General features: G+C 30.6%; 2 protein-coding genes and 2 non-coding genes across 4 annotated transcripts; 2 read left to right on the top strand and 2 right to left on the bottom strand.

Annotated features, from left to right (window-relative positions):
* The first annotated feature begins 1,695 nt into the window (after window positions 1-1,695).
* LOC123889602 (protein CURVATURE THYLAKOID 1A, chloroplastic) lies at window positions 1,696-4,260 on the top strand. Its single transcript, XM_045939014.1, has 5 exons — window positions 1,696-1,928; window positions 2,782-2,882; window positions 3,205-3,312; window positions 3,405-3,476; window positions 3,965-4,260. The coding sequence occupies exons 1-5, from the start codon at window positions 1,769-1,771 to the stop codon at window positions 4,028-4,030; spliced, it is 507 nt and encodes a 168-aa protein (XP_045794970.1). The 5' UTR covers window positions 1,696-1,768; the 3' UTR covers window positions 4,031-4,260.
* A 233-nt stretch (window positions 4,261-4,493) lies between these two features.
* Window positions 4,494-4,567, bottom strand: TRNAV-AAC. The gene has a single exon. It is a non-coding gene; the product is annotated as a tRNA-Val (tRNA).
* A 1,277-nt stretch (window positions 4,568-5,844) lies between these two features.
* On the top strand, window positions 5,845-5,925 carry TRNAL-AAG. Its single transcript has one exon. It is a non-coding gene; the product is annotated as a tRNA-Leu (tRNA).
* A 55-nt stretch (window positions 5,926-5,980) lies between these two features.
* Window positions 5,981-8,780, bottom strand: LOC123889601 (GDSL esterase/lipase At4g01130). Its single transcript, XM_045939013.1, has 5 exons — window positions 8,273-8,780; window positions 7,309-7,518; window positions 6,981-7,135; window positions 6,596-6,866; window positions 5,981-6,383 (listed from the first exon to the last, which is right to left on the bottom strand). The coding sequence occupies exons 1-5, from the start codon at window positions 8,511-8,513 to the stop codon at window positions 6,115-6,117; spliced, it is 1,146 nt and encodes a 381-aa protein (XP_045794969.1). The 5' UTR covers window positions 8,514-8,780; the 3' UTR covers window positions 5,981-6,114.
* Between the last annotated feature and the right edge of the window lie 5,510 nt (window positions 8,781-14,290).

Genomic DNA, 14,290 nt, shown 5'->3' with positions numbered 1-14,290 from the left:
GGGTATGGAAAGTTGGAGGAACATGAATATGGCTTCATCATCACTCACTTTGTCATTTTGTGGTTTTGCGGTTATTTTTTATAGTTATTTTAGTGTCATGACCCATGATGTTATTATTTTTCCTTTAAATTATTTAATGGGTTGAGAAACGTTTCTTTCATTTCTATTTTAAGTAGTATACTATTGTTTAGGGAGTAATAGTTAGAGATCATACAAGCTGTAAGTTTATGTTAATTTGACATCTTTATTGCCAACAGAAATATATATATTTGTTTTAAAAGTTGTGTATAGTTCTTCATTAAAACAGTAAAATGATCTATATATATCCTCTAATTAGTTGCTAATAATGGATGCTAGTGTCCAATGAGAATGAGAGTGTAAATACTTCTTCGCTCCTAAATATAATAAAAATTATATTATTTAGATCCATTGAGAATTCAATATATCTAGTCTATAATATAGACTAAATATATTAGATGATCAATGAATCTAAAAAATAGATCTCTTATATTTAAGACCGGAGTGATTAATAAGTAGGGCATGATCTATTTACTTATTATTCTCTCTTGTTTCCATTATAAGAAAAAATTATTTGTTTATTTTATTGAATAATTGGTATATATATGACATATTGGGTTGTACGGTTTCCAAATGAGTGAATAAAGAAAATACTGCTTCCGATCCTATATATAAAAAATATTTCATTTTTAGACTCATTATAAAGTTGATGTATCTAGACAATAATATACTCTAAATACATAAATTGTATCTAGCATGTATGTTTACTTGTATTTTGGAATTTAAATTCCGAAATCTGTTTATATCTTATGATCTAAACCTATTTCGGAACATATGTTCCAAACTAAACTAATATGTGCATATCTAATCGTCAACTATAATTCACCATTTTAAAATGTAGGTTCTGAATTTAAGCAATTTCAAAACATAAAATATAAAAATATATCCGTTCTAGAAGTTAAGATCCAAAGTAAATGGGAACAAATTTAGAAATATTTTTGAATTTGCGGGTGGCCCGGGGAAATGTGAGGGCCTGGAGAGCAATTTTTCAAAAAGAAAAATAAATGTGGACTTAAGCCCATCTGTAAAAGATTGTTATGGAATAAAAGCCCTTCTGCATGTCTTACGAGTTTTCAGTTTTACCCTTCTGTTATTTAATTAGTGGACGTTATAAAAATGAGAAATTTAGAGAAAAATACCCTACATGAAAATTCATTTTTATAATATCTACTACTTAAGTAGCGGACGTTATAAAAATGTGAAATTTCAGAAAGAAAAAAAAAAAAAACTCCCCTAACATGAAATTTTAGAAGAATGTAGACAGAATGTGCTACTTAAACAGACAACTTGTAAAAAATAAAATTTTTGAGAAGAAAAAAAAAAATATCTTCCTACCTTAAAATTTTTAAGATTTTAAACGTAAAATCCACGAAAATATTTTATAAGATGTGCGAGAAATGCAGTTGAATTACAAAAGTAAATCTCACTATACCCCACGGAGGAATATACTCTTATTCTCAAAAATAGAAGCAAAATGATTTTATTTGAAAAAAATGAAAATTGTAAAAGCATACAATAATAAGGATTTTGAAGATAGATAATGAGCCAATAAAAATCGGAGTTTTGTCCACGTGTCAAGAAGTGAAATCAGTGTTCCAAAACACATTACAGAGGATAACAAGCAAAGCTATTCTCTCTATTTTCCTCAAACAAACAAAAAAAATTCTCAGCACAGTGAGATAGAGAGACAATGGCGGTGGCAGCAAGCACAAGCACAGTGTTAGTCCCTCGTCTACTTACAACAACCACCAACGTTACTCGTTGCTCTGCTTTGCCATATCTTCCTCCTCGTCTCTCCACCACTCCTTCTTCTTCTTCTTCTTCCCTTTTCCTTAAACACTCTATTTCAGGTATTATAACTATCAACACACTTTTTTGGATAGCCACTTCAATTCTATTAATAATGCTCACATATATGTTCATTGTATATGTAATTAGGCTTGTTTGGATTATCTTTTGGCTTAGGATACTTTTCAATTACAATAAGGGCTTATGCATAACCTATTTTATAGCATCTGATAAAATTAAGTTGTTTTTGTAGGTAGTATATGCTATAAGCTGTTTCAAATAGCTGAATCCCTAACCTTCAGAATACAAATTCAAGTTCTCACTAACAAAAATTGTATCTTAAAAAAAAATTTGGGTGGGCTAATTTAGCTTCTTAAAAAAACAAAAATTGTATCTTTCTTAAGTTGTTTTTTCATAAACTACCTTAACAACCTTATAATAATACATAAAAGCTTATGCATAAGTTATTTTTCATAAACTCAAAAATAAGTCAATCCCAGCATCTGATAAAATTTAATTTTTTTTGTATATGCTATAAGCTCTTTGCATAAGCTATCTTGGAGAACATATAAAAATAAGCTGAAAAAAGCTTATGAAAAATGTCATAAGCTGTCTTTATAAATTTTGCCAAACAATTTCACAAAACTTATGACAGTAGATAAATTCAAATAAGTCAATCCAGGCCCTAGGTCTGTGTTTATTTGCTGAAGAAAAATATCCTCATAAGTTTATCTAAATTGACTCCGTGTGTTGCTATATTTGATGACATGCTTCATCATAACCAAGTCTTCCATGTCTCTAGTTTTAGTTCTACTTTCAATGTTCACTTGAAGCTACTAGTTCCTCTGATTTTTTTTGTTTAACATATTTCTTTTTAATTCTAAATTATTTTGTTGTTTGTTTCCTTCTTTTCAGAGTCGCGGAAGTTTTCTCTACTTCAGACTAGAGCTTCTTCTTCAGATGAACCATCTACTTCTCTCGATACCGATGAATTGTTTTCAGATTTGAAGGCGAAGGCAAGAAGCTTTGAAATTGCTTAATTTGCTTCATTTTGAATTTACTTTTGTTAAATTCCTAATGTTCCATTCTAATTCTCAATATGAACCACCAACACAAACACGGCCAACAGACGCGACACTACCACCTACACATATCGACACCAGTAGTAATTTGAGAAAGTGAAATATTTGAACGTAATCACATATTATCGGTGTTGTGTCAGTATCGGACACGCCTCCAATATGAAGCGACAGTTCTAATCCTCTCTTTGGCAGCATTCATGTCTTTTACAGTTTTACTAACCAATTATAAATAATATCCTCTATCTGTTATTATCAGTGGGATGCTGTTGAAAACAAGTCCACCGTCCTTGTATATGGTGGTGGTGCATTAGTTGCTGTTTGGTTATCTTCAATTCTTGTTGGTGCCATCAACTCAGTCCCCTTGGTAAGCCATATCACTCTTGCTTAGTTAAATTGACTTCTTTTCAATTTTCTGCTCTGTTAGACTTTTTTGAAACAACTTTCTTTGTTTTTCAGCTTCCAAAGATTATGGAATTGGTAGGATTAGGGTACACTGGCTGGTTTGTCTACCGGTACCTTCTGTTCAAGGTACGTCGATTGTCGAATACATCATCATTCATCACTATGTTATGTTAATGCTTTAGAAATTTACACATTTGTGTTGGTGTTTATGAAAAATGAGAAATTGAAGAGATTAATAATAATGAACCCAATGTCACACCATGCTGTGTCTGGATAAACAACTTAATTAAACGCTTATAAGATACAAGCTTATCATATAAGTACTTGTATATAAGCTATTTTTATAACAATGGATAAAATAAAGTCAAAACTATTTTAAGTTGTTTTCATAAGTTATCTTAGGGAGCTTATGAAAATAAACTAAAAACAACTTATCGATATGTCATTAGTTGTTTTCATAAGTTCTCTCAAACAATCTCACAAATGTAAGTAAATAAGTCATCTAAATAGGCCTATAAGAATGTCCATGTGAACTTTCTTGCATCGGATATCCTCTTTCAACAATCATAATCCAGTACATTTCTCATACATGATAAAATTGTTTTCTTATACAGTCTAGCAGAAAGGAACTAGCTACGGATATTGATGCGCTGAAAAAGAAAATTGCCGGAACTGAATAGAAATGTATTAGTAGCAAGTCAAGTTTATCTCCCTTGCTCATCATTTGTTTGTTTTGCTCTATGTCTTGTTATATGAGAGGCATTTGTATCCCTTGATATAGAATAGAATTCCTCCATCTCTATCAGTATCAACCTTGTATTAATCCATTCCATTGTTGAAATAATGCAGCAAATCTTATATATGTGTATGATTCTGAATTCTGAATGGACACCATTCATATTTTTACTTATGTAGTGTTGAGTTTTACTTATGTAGTGTTGAGTGTTGACACATATTTCCTAGAAAAGAATATCCTTAATCAAACACTTGTTTGATTGATATACAATGGTGTTCTATCTAGCATGTAAATTTTTTTTCCACCATCTATAAAATATAAGGAGGTTAAGAGTCATATTTCATATAAATCACCTTTTCTGTGAGGTCCATATTGTTTTTGACACGGAAAAATTAAAATGAAAAATTTGGCTTCGCCCGGACTCGAACCGGAGACCTTCAGTGTGTTAGACTGACGTGATAACCAACTACACCACGAAACCATTTTGAGAGAAATACAAACCCAAGTTTAATCATTTGTTTTTTTATATTTTTAATTTACTTTTCATTACCATTACTTTTTATATTAAACTATGAGTATTTACTAACATTACACTGTATAATTCGTCAAAAAAAAAATATTACACTGTATAATTTTTTTTTTGTCAAAATAAAATATTACACAATATAAGCACCATATTTCATTTTTTTGACAGAATAAACCCCATATGTTAAAGATGGAAAGACACCATATGCTATATTATCTCGGTCACATTTCTATAATTTCGATAGTATTAAGTATACTGTAAAAAAGAAGAAGATTCTTTTAAGATCAAAATGGATTCATTTCTAATAATATGTGTGTGTAGTTAGAAGCACCAACTCGTGATAAATGATAATGCTTAAATTTATTTAATTTGAGTTTGTTTATTTCTAGTAGGATTGAGAATAGATTAGACCTAGATTTTGCGAAACTTAAATTTGGCTTGTTAAAATATTAAAAGTTTAAGCTTGATTTGTAGCATGTTATAGACTTATTCTATAAGCCTGATCTCCTTTTTGAAAAATTGATATGACTTTTTAACTTATTTAAGAACTTATTCCATATGAGCATATTTTAAATATATTAATGAACTAATAGACCAATGATGTTAAACTCTCATTTAATATTTAACATGACATTTTAGAAAATTTAACTATATATAAAAATCGCATTTCAATTCTAATTTATAATAATGTGTTTATATATGTGAAAAATTAATATAGATTAATAGTCTTAATTTACCGAAAAAGTTAATAAATTTATAATTTAATCCAAAATTAAATATAAAATAATGATAATAATTTAAAAATTCCTTGTAACTTGTAGTCTGAATTTTTAATTAAATAGACTTTTGAAAAAATATTATAGAAAAATAGATTGATTGATCTGACCTAAGTCTAAGTAAATTAGAACGTATATCCATGCAAACCGACGTAACTATTGTCACCCCTATTACCTAGGCTGATGGTCTTATCCAGAAGGTCTTTGTTTTGCTCTTTTTTGTTTTACTTGAAGTCTTAGTTTTACTTGCAGTCTCGATTTAAACCCATTTAGGTTGTTTTGGTGGTATTGGTTTGAGACCTGAGAGTGTACTCCTCCTTAAGATCTTGAGTTCGATTCTCTCTGGTGCCAATTTGGCTAGGCTAATTTAACTTCTTAAAAAAAAATCACTAATCATTTGATCTTTACAAATACGTAATGAATAAGTAAGTTGTAGTTAGAATTAGAAACAGCAAAGTTGAGTTGGCCGAGTTGGTCTAAGGCGCCAGATTAAGGTTCTGGTCCGAAAGGGCGTGGGTTCAAATCCCACACTCAACAATCATTTTATTTTTCTACTTTTTCTGGCCAATTTTTTCATTCTGCACTTGAAATGTTGTACGGTTAGAAATTTCTTATTCTGATTAAATTTTTGTAATATCTCCAACCTTGTTTCACATCCATCAATTGTTATTAATTAATTAACTAAGATATGATAAGAAACAGCCATGAATTCTTGAAGGAAATGGATCAACCTATAGGTTGAATATCACAATGTTGTTGAAATGGAAAAGGAGGATCAGAATAAGTTCCATTAAGAATAGCATAAGTTATAAGCTTGTTTGCAGCTTCTGTTGCATGTATCCCATCCCAACTCACATACTTGTAAGGCTCATCACATGCTGTTGCTGTCACTCTTTTTCCATCTATCTCCTTTGTATTTCCACAGTATACTCTAGGATCAAAGTTGTACTCACCCCCTCCATATCCACAACATGCCTTTGTACCATATTCAAGACCTGTTCCAAATGGCAATGTTTTAAAAACCGGACAAATTATGATAATGTGCTTTATAACAATGTTTTGAAAACCGGACAAAATGGTCCGTCAAGAGAACTAGCTAGTTCACTGGTTGGTTTGATCCAGATTTTCATATAGTCTGGTTGAACTAGCCAGTTCTCTTGACGGACCAAATAGAGGTATATGCTATAGGAAAGAGATGTGTTTGTACCATGAGAAGTAGGATGCTGAAAAAGCTCCAACAGAAAACTAGAGGTATCGACATATACGACAGAAGCATCTGAGAGACTTTCTCTGGTTTGTTTCAATGACTCTTTCAACATGTTGTTATAATCACCTACAGCATTGTTGTAAGAAACCATGCATCCAAATTCATCAAGGTCTGAACTATTATGAGGAAGCTCTACTAAGAATGAAGGGTAACACCCTACTGGTGCAAGATTAAGCACCAAAAATGTTCTTCCACCAAGATTATACAGCTCCTATAAATTCCAATAAGAAAAATTCCAAGTTAATAACAATTTCTTCTTCCAACTTGCAAAATCATTTTTTGTCACCGCACAACGTGGCTAACTAAAGACATAAGTTAGTCTTACTTTAATGGTAGAAGCGATTTGTGAAACAACTTGAGGGAGAAACTCTTGTACTCCACCTGTGCCAATGTCTGCTAACTTGGAAGTGAAATCATTTTGGCCGATATAGAATGTATACAGAGATTTTCCAAATATATCTGGTGAAGGAAGTTTGGTATCTGACCAACAATTAAAGGAAATCAATACATTAATAATATATTAACGAAGGGTTAGATCGAGTAGGAATAATGTCGGTGACAGTTATACTACTTTTTTGGTAGGAACAATGTCTATAGCGGTACCAAGTTTTGTCCAATTTATAGATTGAGTAGGAAGTTCGTGCATTTTGTACCTTGTTGATCGGCTTCTTTGACTTGTTTTGCAAATTGTTTCATTTGGTTGAGCTGAATAGCAAGAGAGAAAGGGCTGATCCCAGAGACAAACAAAGAGGTATTAGGAAGAAGCACAGTGGATGCCAATGTAGCATAGTTGGCCCCATGTCGATAATCAGATCCTATTGATTGCAGATATGGACTCAAAAATGGAATTCCAATAGCTTGAGCTGCCAAATCAAATAAATAAAATTAAGTTCAAATCTATGGTTGATGAAATTATGTTACCGTTTACTGAACTAATTAATCACCTATTTGAATTGCATTAACGGCTTGAAAACTTGTTGGAAAAGTTATCTAAATTTAGTTGTTCAAACTTCAAAATACACAACTACAAAATGAATGAAAGTACAGACTAAGATATACAACCAATTCTAATAGTTTATGGAATTAATATTTCTTTTCTTTTGGACCACAAAAATAAAAGTTGAAATTAATGGTGAGGAGGAAAATGCCATTTGCTTCTGAGTCAGTATAGCAGAAACAACAAAATATATGTCATGCAGTGTCAAACTAATTGTCTTAAGGTTTTGGGTTAAGATGCAGTGTCAAACTCACTTATGTGGTTATTCAAGACTCAATGTGATGATTCCCGAACTCTCTCATGACTCAACACATTTTAAGTGGTTCTCTAATATACTAATTTGTCTATTAGAAAAAATATTGTTAACTACAATCAAAATGTACATTGTACAATAATTAAGGAACCTTATGGTTCTGTTGTTGTAGATTAGAAAGAGAAAATAATTTAAAAAAAAAAAACAGAAGTTAGAACCTTCATGAATCATGACTTTATATCCACAATCATAAAGAGTGATATCATAAGAAAAGTAAAAAAAAATAAAAAATTAACATAGTATTCACTGAAGCTAAAAGAAAAGCATTAGGGTAATGTAAAAGATTAAATGTAGATTGTTGAATTACCAATGAAATCAATAACTAATCTGCCATCTGAAGCACGACCAGCTGGCTTATTGAAATAAGTCATTCCATAAGGTCCAGTTTCAGCAGGAAAAGCTGCATAAAATCCACCAGTATCTGAATTTGAATCCCCAAAGTTGAAAATAGCCTCGAAATCACACTCACCATTACTCAAACCAACCAAACAAGGCAACACAAACGTGAAAATGAACAACAACATATTCATAAATGTCTTTGAGCTCATTTTTTAAACCTTAAAATCACTTAAAAAATGAAGCAATATTATACTAGTATGGAAACTTCATGTTTACATTGATTTTACAATATTTGTTAAGGATCAAACACATGACAAAAGTGACCATTTTGGACGGTGTTGGAGGTATTGTAAGTATAGATATTGCGTAGTGTTTTAGACAAATAAGTTTTGTTTGAGATAAGGTTCACACGGTTGTGTGTGTCGGTATTGCAGTGGCACTATATATAAAGTTTCAACACCTATATCATCATGTTCTTAGATCATAAGGGAGACTCAGTTTAATTAGGAAGACATAAAAACATCAAAGATTTTAACTACTTTGTGATTTTTACTTAACTTTAATTGGAATCTTAATTAGCAATGAATATTTCAAATTTCTTTTATGATGAATTTGTATTCAAAATGTTACCCACACATGGGAATTGGGTGGTAGGGGCCAACTTTAAGCATCTTATGTTTGGATCCATATTCAGTCTCTCTTTTTTTTTTATAAGAATCCATATTCAGTCTTTCACATGCTTGCTAGCTATTGGAAATTAAATCAACAAAAAATTAAATGAAACGTTTTTATGTGCAAGTTTGGACTACTCAACAAAATGCAAGTTGAGACCTACTTTAACTTCTCTCCACAACTTTCTTACACACACCAGATACAACACGGACACTAATACGTCGTTGATAATAATTGTTAAAAATATGATGTAATTTAATGTAATTATAAATATTGGTGTTGTGTCTGTGTCTGACACCTCCTAAAATTTACTCATCCGGGCGGAGAAAATAATGTTTTTCTTCTCTCACATGGATAGATAATTTTTTTTTCTTTTCATAATGAATATTTTTCTCGCATCCGGATAGATAAATATACTCCAGCATATAAAATTACCGGAAGTTTAAAAAAAAAACTGAACTTTCTAAAAATGAAATTTCCGATATGAATATTTATATTAGAACTTTCATTTTTGGAGAGATCTACAACTTCGTATTGAATTGTGATTTCTTTTTTAAAAATTGACTTATAGTGATAGATAAAATCTAGAACTCAAATTTTTTTTTTCAAATTACTTTTGGTGCATTTTTTTTTTTTGTTTTGACAAAGGTTATTTTTTTAAACTTCCAGTAATTTAATATCTTAGGGGTGTGTGATTTTCGGGAAAAAATTATTTATTTAAGGATAGAAGTAGTTCATATGATTTAGGAGGTGGGAATATGAATGGGGAGTATAAAGTAAACTTATCTGCCTTAATTTGAACTTAACATCAAGTTATAAAACGGGTTAAGCCCACTAACAAATAAAGAAGTAGTGGGCTCAAGTTATAGCCCCGTATTCTTACCCTTTGAACACCTACGTGCTTATACCCGTATTTGTTACTAGATGGTGTATACTATGAGAATGATATTGTTATATGAGAATGAATCTTAACCATTAGATTAAAAATAGACGGTTTGGATTAAAAGACTTATTAACAATAAAACATGTTTCTCTCTGTACTGTATCATTTCTCATAAACCAATACACTTCATCTTCTCCAACCCACCACCATGACCATTTGCAGATTTGGAACTTCAAATTAAAGAAATAAAAATCGAATTACAGAACATGTCTCTTATTTAGTGAAGGGGTTTGCTTAACATAAATTCCTTCATCTCTTCCGGCACTTCAATTTGTGTTGCCAATTTCTACTGCAGACATTATTATAAACATATTCCAAACAAAATAAAGTGCTCAAAGATTAAATTTTATAATTTGGCGGTGACATGAATCATTTCAATTGAAGAATCAAACCCTTAAAGAGTTGTGGTGACATGAATCATTTCAATTGAAGAATCAAACCCTTAAAGAGTTGTGCTTGTCGATTTTTCTACTGTGAATGCTTTAACAGCAACAACGAACAATAACGATGAATCAGACTTAGGCTTACAGGCGCCTTCGACCTGGCCTATTTATTAAAAATGTCAGGCTTAGGCTTTGAAAAGAGTATGTTTACATAAATATGTCAGGCTCAGACTTCTAAAAAAGCCTACAAAACCTGATTGGCCGAATAATAATTATTTATATAATATTATTATTTATATTTATTTTTTACAAAGAAAAAATATATTATTTAGACACAATATTTCACGCAGCACACGAATAGAAATTAGAAACCCTACCTCCATCTCTCATATTTGTTATTTTATTAGCTTTTAATTATTGTGCTAATCATTTTACTAGTTTTTCTTAATGTTGTATAAATCATAAAAATTTAAATGTGAAATAGGTTTTTAAGGCCTGTTTAGCCTATTTAAAAAGATTATATAGATGCTTTATGTAACACAGACTTTTAAATAGGCTACAAGGTCAAGCCAGACTTTAAAAAGACTCAGGTCAGGCAAAAAAAAAAAACATTTGATAGGCCATAGGCCAGACTCAGGCCTAAAGAAAAATCATAGGCCAGGCTCAGACCTATCAAAGTCTGGCTTGTTCTGGCATGTTCCCAACCCTAGATGCAATGAGAAAATGAGAGAGGACGAAGAAGCGATAAAATGGGTAAAAAAAATAAAAAAAAAAAAAAGATAGGCTAGAACTCACTTAATCCATATATATTAAGATTCATTCTCATATTCTCATATGACTATATCATTCTCATAATATACATCCTATTTGTTACTAATACTTATATCAGTACTATTGTCTAACAATAATGCGAATTTTTACCTATCTATTCCAACAAATTTTTACCTATCTATTCCAACAAATTTGTTGGAATGTGATTTCAAATATAATTTCTTGAACTTAATTCAATTGGTAGTGACAATGCATTTATGTAGGTAGTTGGAGTTCAAATTTCGATTATCTCATTTATTTACTTTAATAATGTAATTTTTAATCACTAAAATATTTATAAAAAAAAAAATCCAAGTATCATCTCTAATTTAGTTCATTGTTATGTTAACTAACATTAATCATATTTTTTTCTACTTTTTTGAAACGAAAGTGTGTGTACAACAAATAATGATGTTATTGCAAAAAAAAAAAAAAATGGTGCGAAAAAATAATTTAAAATAAGAAAGTGGGAGTAAAGTAAGTTGGTCCACGTTGGCTTGCGTGTGTTGCTAATGGACACGTAATATCATTGTCGGTGTGTGTACACACCAAAGCAACATACACAACCAATTACGTCACTTAAATTTTCATAACCGTCAAATGCGTTTCTAATCAACGGCCGGCGTTGGTTATTGACTGACGTGTCTACTTTGACGATAGTGACACCCCATTTGCCACGTGCTCCAACCTTGCTTTTCCGTTGTCCAACCCATCCAAGGGCTTTTCCATAAATGCCCTTATTTTTTTTTTCCTTCCGAAATTCAATGATTTAATTGATATGTATCGGTGTTAAATAATTTTACATTGTCAATCAATATCAATCATGTTTTCCGTCACGTCACCCCACTTTCTTGATATGACATGACAAAATAATGATTGTTTATTAAAGGATTATGTAAAACTATTTTATACCGTCGGTGTATATCAATTAAACCCTAAACTATATTGTAAAGCACATACATCTTTATGATTAGGCGTGCCACGGTGTCGGACACGTATCGGTGTCCGACACTCGTATGACACTCATCCAACACGTGTCGGAAAGTTCAAATAGGTGTCCAAAAATACTTATTTTTGCTTTACTCTGACACTCCATAGGTTGATTTTCGACACCTATAAGACACTCATGCAACACGTGTCTGACAAGTGTCCTAAAAAAAATTATTTTTATTTGTTTCTACTCTTCTTATAAACATATCTCCAAAGGTTATAAATCTGTCCAAACAACAATGTTGATCAATGAAGGATTACAAGATTGTATTTGATTGAAATATTTTTAACTTTTTTATAGTAGATGGATAAATAAAGGTCAAACAAATACTATCGTATTTTGTTTTAATTTTTTTTTTTAAAGAAATAATTTGCTCAACTTTAATGTATGTGTATATATTATGATTCTCAATTTAGATTTTTTTTTATAAATATATAAGAGTGTCGATTAGCTATATTTTTATATCAGCAGCATCCGTGTCAGACTCCATGCTTAAGTTCTTAAACCATTTCATACAATTTATTTACAAATTTAGTTTACTAACTAAGTGACTAATAAATTCTACTTAAAAAATATATCCTTTGAAAGAGTCTGAATTCGATGCAAAAATATGTTTGTTGATATGAAGAATTTTTTTAAGTTAAATTAGCCTACCTAAATTGGCACAAAGAAAATCGTCCTATACTTTTTAAAAGAGTCTGAAGAACTTGCTGGTTGCAATTATAAATATTGAAAAATTTCAAAATAATTATTATTCATGAGACAAGTTCTAACTAATAAAAATTTAAAAAAAACTATTTTATACGGGATAAATTCTAACTGATATAAATTTCAATTATTATATACGGGACAAATTATCACTGATAAAAATTTCAAAATAATTATCATATGTGATTGAAACAAGTTCTAACTATGTAACTGTTTCTTTCAATTTAAATATTTATAATTGCAACGAATTTTAATTACCAAATTATAATTTAAAAAAATATTGTCGTAACGTTACGACTTGTGCGATAGAATGAGTCTATTACTAGTTCTACTTAAAAACTGTATTCTTTCAAAGAGTCGATGCAAAAATATGTTTGTTGATATGAAGAACTTGTTGGTTGGTAGTTTCTCTAAGCATTTTATAGTCGTAGATTTGCCTTTTGTTTTATTGAGCTCCTAAACTTGATATACTCAAACTTTGAAATATGCTAAAAATACAACTTTTATTACAATCTTTTGTTGAATTTTATATGAATCATGATCTTTATTGATTAAAAAGAGTGATTGGCATGAACACGTGGCGTCTGAATGGTTGTTGTTGAAGTGAAAGGTACTTGAAAGTACTTTGATGTTCAAATTAGTAGATATGTTGAAGTGTGATATTAGAGAGAAGATAACATACATAAGTCCTTGGCTAGAAGATGTATAGACCTTGACACAAACCACAACCATTGATATGTTGCTGGAAGCCGTAGAATCACCATCGACGATAGAGGGAACAATGGCCTCTAACCCATTGATTGACACTAAAAATCATTGATTTCGACAGCAAATATTACAAGTGTTGTCTGTTCGTATCTGTTGTGATATATCTTGATCAATCTCATTTAGTTCGTGTAAAATGGATATGAGACTTTGTAAGAAATAAAAAGAAAAAGGAAAGTAGTGAAATCCTTGGCCCAATTTTGCAATTATACAGTGAAATCCATTTCAATAAAAGTGTTTGTTGCAAAGTAGTGTATTTGATAGCTATATAAAACCCTTTTTACACAATTTTTTTTTTCATTTAAATGAAAAGTTGAAAAAGTTAAACGAAAATCTTTTGCAAATATGAATAGACATAATATATATCTACTAATTAAACTACGAGAAAGAAAAATCCAAACCCAATACAATTGATATTCTTTCATGAAACCATATGGAATTAAGTATTGTGTACTTTTGGATTAGTCAGCATGTCACCATTACGGAGCAAACATACAATGTTTCATAAGTTAAAGAAAAAGTTAGTAAAGTATTCAATTCAATGAAATGGTAGTTCCTGACCATTAACCATAAAAACGACAACCTTGCCACCTCCAACTTTCCATAGCATACATATCAATCTTTTTAAAAATGGATATAAAAAAATTGTTGGGATTAATCATAGGTTAGAGCCAAAAGTCCAAAAAGGAGAAATATCTTGCCAAGTGCGCACAC

This window comes from Trifolium pratense, linkage group LG6 (assembly GCF_020283565.1).
Source record: "Trifolium pratense cultivar HEN17-A07 linkage group LG6, ARS_RC_1.1, whole genome shotgun sequence".
Taxonomy (NCBI): Eukaryota; Viridiplantae; Streptophyta; class Magnoliopsida; order Fabales; family Fabaceae; genus Trifolium; species Trifolium pratense.
This window is presented reverse-complemented; position numbering and strand designations above follow the sequence as displayed.

Bases quoted from the DNA above. Each gene is read 5' to 3' on its own strand.
- LOC123889602 (XM_045939014.1), top strand. From the start codon at position 1,769: ATGGCGGTGGCAGCAAGCACAAGCACAGTGTTAGTCCCTCGTCTACTT. The intron at 2,883-3,204 runs GCAAGAAGCTTT...TGTTATTATCAG, and splicing joins TTTCAGATTTGAAGGCGAAG to TGGGATGCTGTTGAAAACAA. The intron at 3,313-3,404 runs GTAAGCCATATC...TTTGTTTTTCAG, and splicing joins CCATCAACTCAGTCCCCTTG to CTTCCAAAGATTATGGAATT.
- LOC123889601 (XM_045939013.1), bottom strand. From the start codon at position 8,513: ATGAGCTCAAAGACATTTATGAATATGTTGTTGTTCATTTTCACGTTT. The intron at 7,519-8,272 runs GTAATTCAACAA...TTGATTTGGCAG, and splicing joins ATTAGTTATTGATTTCATTG to CTCAAGCTATTGGAATTCCA. The intron at 6,384-6,595 runs GTACAAACACAT...CATTTGGAACAG, and splicing joins TCAGCATCCTACTTCTCATG to GTCTTGAATATGGTACAAAG.